The 13,344-nt window shown below is 50.8% G+C and overlaps 1 protein-coding gene across 1 annotated transcript in view; it reads right to left on the reverse strand.

Annotated features, from left to right (window-relative positions):
- ABCD4 (ATP binding cassette subfamily D member 4) overlaps positions 1 to 13,344 on the reverse strand; it is a 21,383-nt gene that overhangs the window by 2,444 nt on the left and 5,595 nt on the right. The window contains exons 2-16 of the mRNA XM_085301826.1: positions 13,205 to 13,329; positions 12,844 to 12,971; positions 12,424 to 12,563; positions 9,210 to 9,326; positions 8,793 to 8,918; positions 7,883 to 7,933; positions 5,406 to 5,500; positions 4,305 to 4,426; positions 3,217 to 3,308; positions 2,940 to 3,029; positions 2,450 to 2,658; positions 2,050 to 2,141; positions 1,784 to 1,820; positions 559 to 608; positions 211 to 263 (exon numbers count right to left, since the gene is read on the reverse strand). Of these exons, the coding sequence (XP_085157952.1) occupies positions 211 to 263; positions 559 to 608; positions 1,784 to 1,820; positions 2,050 to 2,141; positions 2,450 to 2,658; positions 2,940 to 3,029; positions 3,217 to 3,308; positions 4,305 to 4,426; positions 5,406 to 5,500; positions 7,883 to 7,933; positions 8,793 to 8,918; positions 9,210 to 9,326; positions 12,424 to 12,563; positions 12,844 to 12,971; positions 13,205 to 13,329 (1,527 nt within the window). The remainder of the gene's footprint in view (positions 1 to 210; positions 264 to 558; positions 609 to 1,783; positions 1,821 to 2,049; positions 2,142 to 2,449; positions 2,659 to 2,939; positions 3,030 to 3,216; positions 3,309 to 4,304; positions 4,427 to 5,405; positions 5,501 to 7,882; positions 7,934 to 8,792; positions 8,919 to 9,209; positions 9,327 to 12,423; positions 12,564 to 12,843; positions 12,972 to 13,204; positions 13,330 to 13,344) is intronic.

Raw genomic sequence — 13,344 nt, forward strand, 5'->3', positions numbered from 1 at the left:
CACTGTTGATTGCCTTGAGAACAGCGTGGCTGGTGATGTTGATGCTGAGGCTTAGGGCATGAAGCTTTTGCCCTTGCAATGTGCCCATCACCCGCATGGCACATCTGGGCACAGAAGATAGTCACAAGTCCAGCAGCAATGGTCATCTGCTTAGAAATATTCCCACCCAGAGGGATTATCCAAGTTCAACCAGACAGTGAGTTCTCTTACCAGTTCCAGTCCACCTGCTGGTCCAGTCCCCCAGCCCTTGCCAGCAAATCAGACTGCAAAGAGCACAGCAGAGACTTGTGAACATAGCCCCAGCCCTGGCAGCCCACAGCAGACACAGCCCAGGGCATAAGCACCTCCTCCCCACTACTGTCCCTTTTCCCACTTGATCTGAAGTTGCTCTGCTATCCCCTGTCCCCTGCTGTTCCTGCGGACAGTCTGGTCCCAGGTGCAAACAATTCCCTCACGTGTGCAGCACATGGCTATGCTCTGCTGCTTCAACACCTTGTCCCTTCTGCCCCTACCTTGGCAACATCAGGCAAGAACAGAGCAACTCTGCTAGGGACTCACCAGCCCTGCCAGCTCCAGGAACCGAACAATCCTCTCATCATCTGCAGACCCTAGGGAAGAAAGTGCATCAGCACAGGCAACATGTATTGARGCCATAGCAGGGGGTAGGAGCATCCCCATTTTCCCTGTAAGTTTTGGTGAATGGGTCTTGTGTGTCTGGTGTAGCTGTCTCAACCAATTAATATCTCAGGTCCTGAGCCCACAGAGAGCTCCCAAAGACTGACCTTCCTTAAATATGGTAACCATGTCTGCAAGCAACATGACAGCAGGTCAGGCTCCATAGACGCATCTGGCCTAGTCCATGGCCACAGAGAGGCACGGCCAGAACACAGGGTTCCAGACTTCATTTGCCAAGGCCCTGCCTATCAGCCACCATCTTATGCCTGGCTGCTTTGCACACTGCAGGTGTTGGAGTTGCAGGATCAGAGCATGGGTATCAGCCAGCAGAAGGACCCCACATAGGACAGAAAAAACTCAGGGCTAGGATGAGCCTGCTGGTGAGCAGAACAGACACCTGAGCTAGTGCAGTCATCAGCTGTGSAAGCCAAGCAAAAGGGCTGTGCATTTGCCATAGGCCGCTCTGAAGCTACTGAAGAGGCACATGAATATCTATCTGATGGCTGCAGCTCGTTCTCTCTGAGGCTGCAACTCAGAAATGTTTAAAGCAGCATGTAGCATTGCTTCACTCAGAGAGAAACTTAAACCTGGATAACTGCAGCAGCTTCTGATCCAATGTATGATCTCTGGCTTGGGAAGAGGGCAGGGGAGAGAAAGGAYCCCTGTCTGACCACAATAGTATGCAAGTCCCCAGGACACCATTTGAAGTAAAGGAACAGTTAAAGATGCAGGTGAATGGAAAATGAGATAAAGGCAAGCGTGGCTTGCCCAAAGGCAGGCTGTGCCAGACAGATGAGATATAACCCAGTCGCAAGTTCAGAAAGCAGCAAGGTGCCTCAACATATACCACGGTGCAGCACAGCACRCAGGGTACAGCCACCTTGACCTCATACTACCAAGATGATATAGTCTCCTTGAGAGGGAAGGAACACAAAGCTGATCTTAAGCTACAGAAAGTTAAATCTTCTAAGGAAATGCTGAGAGCAACAAAAGTGAAATGGATTAGTATTCTTGATGGAACATAGTAGGAGAGAAACTGGTTTGGGCACAGGACAGTGACAGCTGAGATAGCAGGGTTGGTTAATTGCTTTGATGAACTTCTACACACCTGAAACTGGATAGATCTCCTTCAGAGGATAGATCACCTGGTTAAGGGAGCAAAATGAGCCATGTCAGAGGGAGCTGGACACATAGTTCACCAAAGATGCCACAGTGGTGGCCAAACTCACRCACGAGGGAAGAAGCAGCCACATGCATCTCCCCTCTTGCCAGCCTCTCCACAGCCCAAAGGTTTGCGGCGGCTCGACATGGCCCYGGGTCAGGAGCTGTGAGAATTCCCAGCTGAGCTCCCTGTGGAGCTGGCCCCCAGCTCACCTGCTCACGCAGGCTTCCATCAGTGAAGAATGGCCTCTGAGGCAGGAACATGACTCCATGGGGGCCAAAGCAGGTCAGCATCTCGACGTTCCCTGCACAGAGACACACTCAGGCCAAGCCTGCAACATCCAGCCAGCAACTCCCCACCACCCGCTGTGCAGTCCTGTGATAGAGAACCTTGAGAATTAGCCAACAAATGCCTCCAAAAAGGCAGATCTGCAATACAGTAAAGCAAGGAGAGTCAGAGCAGAGCATACARTACAGAGGAGTGGTTGCTGAAATGCACCTGTGACGCATTTACCATCACAAGTAGCACTGGCCTTGCAACCCCACACTGCCACCTTCTGAACTCAGTACTCTGGCCAACCAAGAGGGTGCCACAGAGAGTGATAGTTCTTACCCTGTGTGCTCTCCCAGAGTCCTCCGAGGACCCTCAAGAGAGATGTCTTCCCAGTGCCAGTGTTCCCCACAATCATCACGCTGYTCCCTTGTGAGATCCTGAGGCTCAGGTCCTTGATGAGCAGCTTGCCAGAAGATGGCACTGAGAGCGTCACTCGCTCCAGAAGGAAAGCTGTGTCTCCTGGCACTGGGTCCTCCCCAGCATAGCTGCTGGGCCACCACCAAGACAGAGGAGGAGAGATCTGGGGGTAAGTGATCACGCTGAGGCTGGCAAAGATCAGATGCCTTCCCTGCACCTTAGACATCCTGTGTCTCTGTGATAGTAGCCCTGTCCCACGCACCCCAGGAACGACAGGTCACAGTGAGCAGAGCTACCTATTCCAGCTAACTACATGCAATGGGCTGTGACACTAAGGGCCACCTCCAYCCAGTGTTGGTCCCACACTCTGGCACGCAGCTGCAAGCCAGCAAATTGCTGACGAGAGACTCACCTGTCCAAGTCCCAGCTGTCTTTGGCTTCTGAGTAGTTAGCATTTTTTTTCCTACCAAGGCTCAGCAGGGTTTCCTGCAGCTCCCCAATCCTGGGCAAACAAGAGGTTGTATGAGTGCCCAGGACAACTTCAGCAGCCCTCCCTCCTCACAGCACTCACTGCTGTCAATGCTCACTTAAAAGTAACTGTGTTTTTTAAGTATTTAGCACAGATCTATGCAATGAAGTCTATCCCACGTTCTCCACTCCTGCACACAGCTGCCTGCAGACAAGCTCACCTGTGCGTGTAGCCAGCTACATCGGTCATGGTGGCAGAGAGATCTATGAGCTGGCTGAAGCAGCCGATGAGGTAGATGGAAACAAAGGCATTCTGGGGGGGRAAATCATAAACCAGAGCAAAGATCGGAGCTGGGCTGGGACACCACCCCTTCCTCCACAGCTGTGAGGAGGTCAGACATCTGGCCAGCTCAGCCGTCCCAGCAGGAGGAAGGAGAGATGGAGAAGTCTCCCATGGCAGTGAAAAGAAGATGGCCATATTCAGAAGACTGAGCAGGGCTTCCCTGCCCAGCACAGCAGTTCTGGCCAGAGGGACACATCTCCCACCCATCACAGGATGTTGTTCTCAGAGTGCCTGCATGTCCTGCTCCCCAMCACCGCAGGACTGGCCCTGACCAGCCCTGGGCCCAGCATGCTTTCCCCAGGGTCATGCAGATTCATCCCACTAGCTCTGCCCTGGGGCTGTACATGCTTCAGAGCACAGACCCTCAGCTTGCAATGCCAGCTGAGCTATTTTCAGCTCTGTATTCTCCACTGCAGTTTTGAATAATTAGAAACAAGTCAGGTTGTGAAGGCTCCTGTCCAGCAGTTTGCCAGGCAAATGTRAGCTCAGCCTTGCAGGCTCCCCATGGGCAGCAGCCACAGGAGAACCCAAATCTGCAGCACAGTGCGGGTCGAGTTGCCCAAAACCACCACTGAAAGCCAGAGCTTTTTGACTTTCCATTTTTACACAGCAGAGGTGTGAATAGGAAACACTTATGCAGATGAGTCCTTGATAATTCTCATCCCCAAGTTAATCATACACTAGCTGGCTCCAAGCTCCCATTTCCACACCACCATGGGCAAGGACACTCTACCCTGGAGGTCACTCAGTGCAGGTCAGCCAGCCCTACTGCCACTAGCCCAACATGAAACCTTCACCCTAAGCACCTGCTCACTCTCCATTATGGAGTCCAGCTGCATGAACACACAAACATGAGCCTCAGGGCTGGCTCATGTCTGGCATTGGGGTAATCTGCACAGGTAATAAACACAACCCACAGAGCACACTTCTTTCCTGGACCAGTCTGGGAGATCATCCTTAACTCACCTTGCTGACGAGTGCGCTGAGCTCTGTTGGACTGAGGTCACCGTACACCCCAGAAAAGATGGGAATGGCAATGACCACGTAACTCAGGATGCTGCCCAGGTAGTCAAAGGTATTGATCCCAACTGGGCAGAAGCATATCGAGAGGAGACAGTGAGATGGAGGGGAGAACCTTTGTCCCACCCAGGCTCAAGTGCAGCTCATGAGCCCAGTCAGAGGAAGACCCATGCCCTGCCTCAGCCCTTCCTAATGCTCCCACGCAGAAGAACTCATCTCACAGGAGACCACAAGCACCAGTGTGCAAACTCACTTGCCAAGCAAAGAACTCCCTAGGGAAGGCAGTAGAGTGGGGAAACATCACCCAGACACACAGCTCGGGCACCATGAGAGGACATGAGAGCCAYTTTGCCTACTTTTTTCTACTCTTCAGGGCCCAGCTGACTTCAAGAAGCAGGGGGTAAAGTCACATACTGAGCAGAGACGCAGAAAGAAAGATCTGGTCACAAAGTCTGCCTTAAAGCACAAGAGAGGCAGACTTAAGCCCCCAAACTCCCACAGAGATACYCGCATGCAGGGCTCTTCTCCTCTTACAGTGCTCAGAAGCTCACCACGATGGTGAGATAAGGAAGATTTGTCTTGACATCAGTTATTTATCCCACAAACCTGGACCCAGTGACCATAGGATAAAAGAGTTTTTCRGGTGGCAACTACGCTCAAGGGACAGGCTCTATAGGACAACTCTGTAGAGCTCCCAACCTCATACACTGAATGTTCTCCCTCCTCTTCATGACTACTGAACGCCTGCCCCACAAAGAGTGCAGATTCCTGCATATTCCTCTYTTTTGAGCTTGGTTTCTCAGACTTAGCTGGTTCTTCTACAGCTTTTCTTTCTACCAGGCTTTTTTCACAACTGGATTCCCATTCAAGAGGGCAGGGGGCACCCTCCATTCACTCTCAGGGCCTTCATGCACCAGCAAGCCTCGAGGGAAAGAGGTAGAAAAGGATGATCCAGCACTGCTCCTCTAGCATGAAGTTCCCAAGCCTGCAGACCACCACAATGGAGCTACCACATGCCCCAGTTCACCCCCCAAACTCCCCACTCACTGTACAGCCAGAGCTCCTTCCCTATCAGCTCTCTTTGGGTCTGCAGCAGGTTCTGCAGCCTGCGGTCTGTGCGTACGTGCTCCACTCGCCCAGCCCTATAAAATAAGATTGMAACATGTCACAGACTTCCTGGGACCACCATGATGGGGTTAAAGCACAGGTCTCTAGGACTGAGACCTGGAAAGAGCCTGCCCCATCRTTTCCAAGTAACAGCCTTTTTGAGCAGGAACTGAAAACCAGCCCTTGAGTAGAGCACAACCAAGGCTACACACACTTTCTCAGCAGAACTTGGTTGGAAGAGGGGGCAGAGCATGGCCACACTGCTAGGGCCAGAAAAAAAAGAGGGGAGTACAGAGGCGAAGGCTGGCCAACACCACCTGCATGGCCAGGAGCTGCAGGCTGCCTGTCCCCCTTCCCCAGCCCAGGACATCCATGTCCTCTCCCTCCTCACAGCCTGAGCCCTGAAGGGGCACAGCCACCAGCCTGGGTGATCCTCCTTTGCCAGGAGCTCTCCAACAGAGATCACCAGGTGTCTCCACCACCCGAACTGGAGGTGATGCTCCCACAACCTTGCTGCCTGCAGTGCCAGCAGCCCTGCCCTCTCCCCCCACCRCCACCGAACACACAGCACGAGTGGGATCCCAGCTCTCAGCCGATCCTCAGCGAAGCAGGGCAGCTCCTCCTGCTCATTCGCAAGGGCTGGGCTGCCCTCAGGTGGCAAAACGTAGGCAGAGCTCCGTGCAATTCCCACTGCAGCTACCGCCAGTACCACCCTGCCATACACCTGTGCCTAGCACCCGTGCACACGCCCGCTGCGTTAACACAACTAGGAAATCACTAGGGTCTAAGGAGACAAAAACCAGGATTCACATAAATACAAAAAATTAAGATTTTAAAGATTCTTAATTCTTAGATAAATACATTYTCTTTCTGAAAAAATAAATCCATTGAGAATTCAGTTAGGCATCTGTTACTGCTCTTCAGCTTGTGATACCCGTTTCGTTAAGTACTGAGCAGTAATCTCTGCTGCTGAACATTCAAAGAAGGACAAAGCCTTCAACAAGAGGAGCTACAGGCAAGGCACTGGGGATCAGAGGTTTCGGCTGAAGTGCAAAACCAGTATTAGGTAGCTGTTATTTCTTTTCCAGAGAGACTGTTTGTTGCTGTTATCTTTTCCTCACATTCAGTTCACTTCCAAGGTAAGTTTGCCAAAAGATAAGAAACAAAGAAACAACACTCAGGTTTTGGCTCTTCCTTTACTGAAACAATCTATGGTTTGACTTTAACAACTTCTACAAGCCAGGGAAGGCAGGCAAACAAAACCAGTCACATCCATTCATCAAGTCCTCCTCCTTTCACAGATTTCCAGGAATATAACCCTTATAAAAAWTTTAATTAAGATACATACAGAGAAAAACAGCTGGGTTTGTGCATTTTAATTAAATTCTGATTTCCCACCAAAGCTTTTCTACTACTGAAATGTATAAAGCTAAAGCAATAAACYCCATTTTCTAGTATAATAATTCATTTTCTGTTTCTTACTTAATAATAAAATAAGAAGTTTCAAAAACGTGAGGAAAAGTACTACAACTTAAATACATGCAAGTTATTAGAGTATCTTCCTGATTAATGAAAATCAGCACCAACCAATAAGAATCAGCCAGCCCACAAAGAAGAAACTAAGACTTCCTAATGCAAAACAAGATTGATTTCAGTTAYTGAGATCAAAGTTTCCTGCTTGTCAGTTTAAATCTCTATTATATCAGTGATTTTGAATCAAACTACCTTGGGAACAACACTGCAGCACTTGGAAGTGCTCGATCATGATGCCATTAAAGAGCCAAATACAGATCGCAGCCAGGAAAAGCCAGATACAGGGCAGACAGTGCTTTCTTAAATTCCTGGAGAAAGCGTGATTCCACAACATACATGCCACCTGCAGATGCCTCAGGARAGATGAGCGAAGACTCTGCCCTACAGGGCACCCCAACATAAATCACAGTAAAACTGTGGCCCTTTTTCTGGATCCGAGCCTTATCTGTGCAGTACCATAAAGCTCCAAAGAATAACTCAACAGACTTCAGGGCACTGCTGAGCAATGAGGTGCTGCTGGGCTCTAGACAGCACACTCAGCTCTGCAAACCTCAGTAATAGCCAGATGTAAATAGCACCAATAAAACGTTGGGAGCGTCAGGCGAAGACTGAGCAAGAAAAGCAAGCAGCAGTGAGGAGGCAAGACAATGGCCTGGCATATCCACAGAAGAAATGTGGGTTATCACACTGGGAAACAGTGGCAGGGAGAGGAGGCTGAATGACCCTGCAGAGGACCTGTGGCTGCAGCAGGATGGAGGGAACAGGAAAGCTCAGGCAGCAGCAAAAGGACTCCGACTCCCCTGGAACACATGACTACAGAAGGATGCTCCAAGCTGGCAGGATCTCCAGGAGCACATAAAGAAATGAACATGCCCACCACTCACCTGTAGAAAGCAGCCGGTTCTGCATTGACACGAATCTGCATATGCTTGAACCTGGACAACCCAAAAAAAGCATAAGGATCACGCACAACTACCCAGTGAATTACGTAGCCAGCATCCTCACGAAAGKACACTCATCTTGTATCAGTGAGAGCACTGCTCTGACATATCTCTTGACAGAAGTGTTCAACAGGCTCAAAAGGTGCTGAACAAGACTTAGCACACCATGCCATCATTCTGGGCCAGCTCAGTGGTGCACCTCACTCAAAAACCTGCTCTCTGTTCATATTTCCTCAGCCCTCAGACATCCCTTCCTTTTTGGGCACTCAGTCTGCCTCCCTGTGCCAGGCCACCTTCTGCTGCTATCCCAGGATGCCCTGAGCTCCAGAGAAAGCAGGCTAGTCCCTGCCACACACCCATCCAACCCTGCAGGGAAAGAGGTGGAGACGAGTTGGCTGATGGAAAGTGATGGAAAGATTGTGCCATTTTAGGTATTCACATTCATGAAGTAATGAACCAGAAACCCGTCTGGTTTCTTGTCAGTGGTTCTGTCAGTGAACTTGCATCTACGCCCAAGGATGCTCCATGTGCAGTTTTCTCCAGCACATCCAATGCATCAGCAGAGGCAACAGCAGCAGCAGTGAGCAGTCAAAGAGCAGCAGTGTCAACCAGGAAACTGAACCAAGGGCACTGCCTAACACAACACAGGGCACTGAAAGGGGTGGCTGGGGCTTGGGACTCTGATGTCAGGGCAACATTGAGCAGGCAAGTCTCCTTGTGCTGGCAGGCAACTGACCGAGTGTGAGGACCAGGAAAGCCATAAAGAAGTAGATGCACACAGAGCACTGAACAGGGAAGAAAATGGAGCTCTTGCAGGAGTTACCAGTGAGAATGCTGCTATGCTACAACTCACCTGAAATCCCCCTCCAGCTTTTCCTGCTGCACAAGTTTTGACACTATTGGGCTCATCAGCACTTTGTTAACAACTGTCCCAATGACAAAATATCCAAAGATGCTCACTGGGCCTATCCAGCCTGTGCTGCAGGGGAGGAGAAAGAGAGGTCAGCTAACAACCCAAGCAAAAYGTTATTCCAGCAGCCCTGGGCTTGAGAAGTCAGAGCCCTCAACTGCCACCTCTCTTCCCTCTCACAGAGGCTACGGAGTCAACACCACRTATTCCAGCATCCCTGGGGCAAGAGGTCCATCGGCATGCAGTCAGAGACACCCCACCCACGTGCACAAGCACTAATATGGGGAATTATGTGAGTGCCAGGCCTCAAAAGAGGGTACAGGCCAGAGGCATGAAAGCAGAGCCAGAATGGGTTCTTACCTGTGGAAGCACTGGTATGTGTAGTAGGCCAGTGTGAAGGGCGAGATGATGAGCTTGCTTGCCATGGAGCTGAGCTGCCTGCAGAACCTCTCCACATCCTGGCTGATGCGCTGGTCTCTGCTCAACACAAAGAGGCAYGGACACTGTTAAAGCTCAGGAGTGAGAGCCAGTCAGTGCAGGATGTTCTAACTCCCCAGTAGGGCACAAGCCAAGCTGTTTTGCTGCCTGCACTTAGGAGAGAGTGGCAAACCAGCTGGCATAGGAAGGACCTGCAGCTATGACTGCCATGCCCCCACCCCCAGGGACAATTTCCATGGCCCAGCAGGACTCACCCCAGGGCCTCTCTAATACACAGGCAGAACAGCTCCTTCCATTACCTTCGCCTCCTTCCTTGTATTAATCCCTTGTTCCACTCTCAAGATTCCTGTCCTGCAACGYGCTAAAGGTATCTGCATCCTTGTCTCTTACTCCTCTCCTGGATCCTCTCCATATTACCAAAAACACTGGCGGCTGGTGTTGCATCCCAGGTACCAGAGCTAGCGAGGCTGGTTACAGTGCAAGCCAGTCCTTAGCCAACTGTTGGGTATTTGCAATCTCCTCTGTCAAAGCCACCCTTCCAGCAAGTACCTGGTCCCTCCATTCTGCACAGAACACGCCTTGGTCCCTTGGCTACAAAGGAGACAGTGCTTTTACCTACCCCCACCCTACAAGAGCAGGCAGCAGTGCACCAAGCCAGCATGYGCGTGACAGACTCTTGGAGCCCAACCTTTCCCACTCTGCTTAGCAAGAGATGAGCTTGGGATAACTACAAAGGATTGTAACATAGTCAGTCCCTCCCTGCCTGAYCTGTCCAGAGCACATGAATAACAGCTTTGACTTCTGATGCACTGAGCTAGGCAACGAGGCCTCAACTGTAAATGCTACAGCGTCCAGCAAGGAGAAAATCTGTCTTCTTCTGGGGACATCTCCCATCTCACTGACTTTATGAGTCAAAAAAAAAGAGCTTTATTTTTGCTTTTATTGGACTGTTTATAACTGTTCCCATCAAGTTATAAATTAACTCAGACTATAGATTCACAGCAGAGATATTACTTTCTATGAACTATTAAGCAATATGCAATGACAACATATAAACATCAACTCAGATGTCCTGCTAGGAGCCACAAGTATTTGGATATCACTCAAAATCCACTCGTCTTTTCCTCTGAAAGGGAAACAAGGATGACACAGAGCACTGTGTCACCCAGTTTGGTTTGCACTGCCTAACAGGAAGTCACTTCATTGCTCTTAGTTCATGCTGTCACTGCCTGGTGCAGGGAAACAATTCTCATAAAGAAATCCTAAGATAAGAATTTTTGCAGATGCAGCAAAAAAACCACTAAACAATAAGGCTGGATGTTTGAGCAGAAGCAAGGTGTAATGAAAAATATTCTGCAACTATCTCATATATTTAGTCTGCTCTAAGGTCAGAAGAGCTGGCTCCATTGCTGCAAAGCAGATAGACCCAGTTATCTCATACATTTAACTGCATATTCTGAACACATTCCCTGGTTAAAAATAAACCTGAGCAGCATCGTCACATGGTGAGGGGCCTCTGTCCTCCCCTTCCCCCAACCAAAGGAAAAGATGCGTGTGCAGTAGCTTCTGGCCTTGGCCAATGTGCTGCACTGCCTGGGAAGCACTGGTTGTCTTGATGACAGGCACAGCTTTTCCGCCTGTCCTTGTAACTCTGGCCTACTGCAAAATACTATCACCATTTCATGAGGTTGGAAGTAACTCTGGTGGTTGCTGGAAAGTGCATCAGCATCACTGAGGCTGTATTTCTCATTTGGCAGGAGTGCTTGAGTCAAGCTGAACCCTTTCCTCACCTGCTGTTTGCCCTGCACCCAGCTGCTTGGTCTTRGCCTGGCCATATCTCAGTGCTGGGAAAGCATAAGCAGCCAGGGAACAGACCTGACTGAAAAATGACATAGACACAAAAAAAGGTGGGGCAGTATGACATATTCTGCTCCAGTTCACTGCACAGCCACACAAACCACCGAGTTGTATGATGCAGGGGCAAGGACTGGCAGCCAAGAGCACTGGGGAGCAGCAGCCCAGCAGCTGTTTCAGTTTCTTCAAGTCACTACTATCGGCAASAGTTAGGAGTCCCCGTAAGACGGACATTTCTGTCAGTGACCCTAGCCTTGGTCACCTCCCTGGGAGATGGCACCAACGCAGTGAATGGGACTAGACCACAAGTGTCCCCTGCAGGGAAACGGAGCACAGGGACTCAACACAGCCGTATAACGCCACGTAACTTGGAGGAACTTTTCCCTGGTTTCTAGTTTTTCATCGAGTATTTAATAATAGCCTTTTCTTAGCTCTGGAGAGAAAGATACCAGTCTCAACCTCTCACATCATGTCTAACAGAGAATCTTTAATCTTTCAAACTCTGTAACTATGACAGCAGTGTCCTGTGCGCAAGAACAGGCCAAAAGGCCAGGGTCAGCATGCTGTTGCAAGGAAGGGAGCTGTTCAGCTCTTGCTACATAGCCCGGGTAGATGAGCAGCCCTGCAGTAACTGGACAGTGTGAGAAGGGGCTCTCAGTGTGGGCTTGAATAGGAGGGACTGAATGCTCCTCCTCCTTCTCTCAATTTTCAAGTCACCTCTGAAATTTCCTCCCTGGGAACAGGAAAGAGGAAATGCAGCCCTTGTCCAGTGCAAAACAAAGCTCTTCTTGGACATAGCTCCTAGCTTTCCCCACAAGCTACTGAAACCACTAAAAAACAACGAAACAAAACTGTGTTCAGCTGGAGACTGCTGGCTGAAGTTCAAAATGAACAACAGGGGCTGCTGAGTACACTTGCCGGGTGATGGCAGAGAGAGGCAGCACTCTCTGACTCCAGCCAGGCCCTTAGCGATGAAGGTTGATTTTGCAGACTGTGCGTTTTGTACCAATTGCTAGATCCCTGTTCTGCTGAGACTCCATTTTTCTTATAACAAAAATATCAGCATTTACTGCCCCGTGAAATCATCACGACCATTAGCTGTGGCAGCACCCTGTACAGCCTTGMCAAGTACCACCAACGGCAGACAAGAATATTTGTGCCTAGGTGGAAAAAGCTTCTAGGGCTCAAGCCCCTACCCAGAGACACAGAGGGGTCAAGAAAAGGCGAGAAGCAGCTCAGGAGAAGCCAAGAAAGAGGCCGAAAGAAGCCGCAGGCAGCCTACGGGTTATCGATGTCCTCACGCAGCACGTGCAGGCTGTAGTAGACCTGGCCCTGGAAGTAGCAGTTGTGGAGGTATTCGGTGAGGGATTTCCTCCAGCTCACGTACATCTGGTTGCAGATAAACTGGTCGAAGCTTTTTAGCTGGAATGAGGGAGACAAATGGGAAGGAATGAGCCAGGAGAACATGCACTTCCCAAAATGAGAAAAACGAGCAGTTTGCTCAGCTGACCCATCCCCTTACGCAGCTACCGAACGGGGCAAGAGCAGACCTAGATCCCTCAGAAAAGGGGTCCTGCCAGGAACCACTGGCAGCTTTCCCCTTCCCCTCCTCCGGGGACAGCACCTCCCYGTTTCCAGAGGGGTCCCCCCGGCCCTCCCCAGCCTCCCCTCCCAAGGCGAGGGCGCCTCTGGCCTGTTTTACCGTGGAGTTGACTACGATCAGAGTCAGAGCAACGGCGGTCAGTGTTTTGAAACCGGAGAAGTCCTTGTTCCCCAGGACCTCGTAGTACTGGCTGGGGATCACACCGACCTGGTAAATAAGCAGCTGCTCTGGAGGAAACAAGAAAACACCGAGAAGGGCTGCGGCAGCAGGGCGGAGCGGTGTCGGGAGGGCAGTCCAGCAGGAAGGTAACACACTGGGTCCCACCACCACCACCTCCACCACCTCCACCTCCACCTCCACCACCTCCACCACCTCCACCTCCACCACCACCTCCACCTCCACCACCACCTCCACCTCCACCTCCACCACCTCCACCTCCACCACCTCCTTGCGAGCTTACCCAGCAAGGCAACGCAGAGCAGGGTCAGGAACATCAGCACGTTCGGGGAGAGCCATGTGGGGAACAAGACGGCCTGGATCCTCAGGAACCGCCGCAGGAACAGCAGGTCGACCTGGGGCCGAGGCCTGGCGGCGGGCGGC

This window comes from Rhea americana, unplaced genomic scaffold (genome assembly GCF_003343005.1).
Source record: "Rhea americana isolate MKP2758 unplaced genomic scaffold, rheAme1 scaffold_18, whole genome shotgun sequence".
Lineage (NCBI taxonomy): Eukaryota > Metazoa > Chordata > Aves > Rheiformes > Rheidae > Rhea > Rhea americana.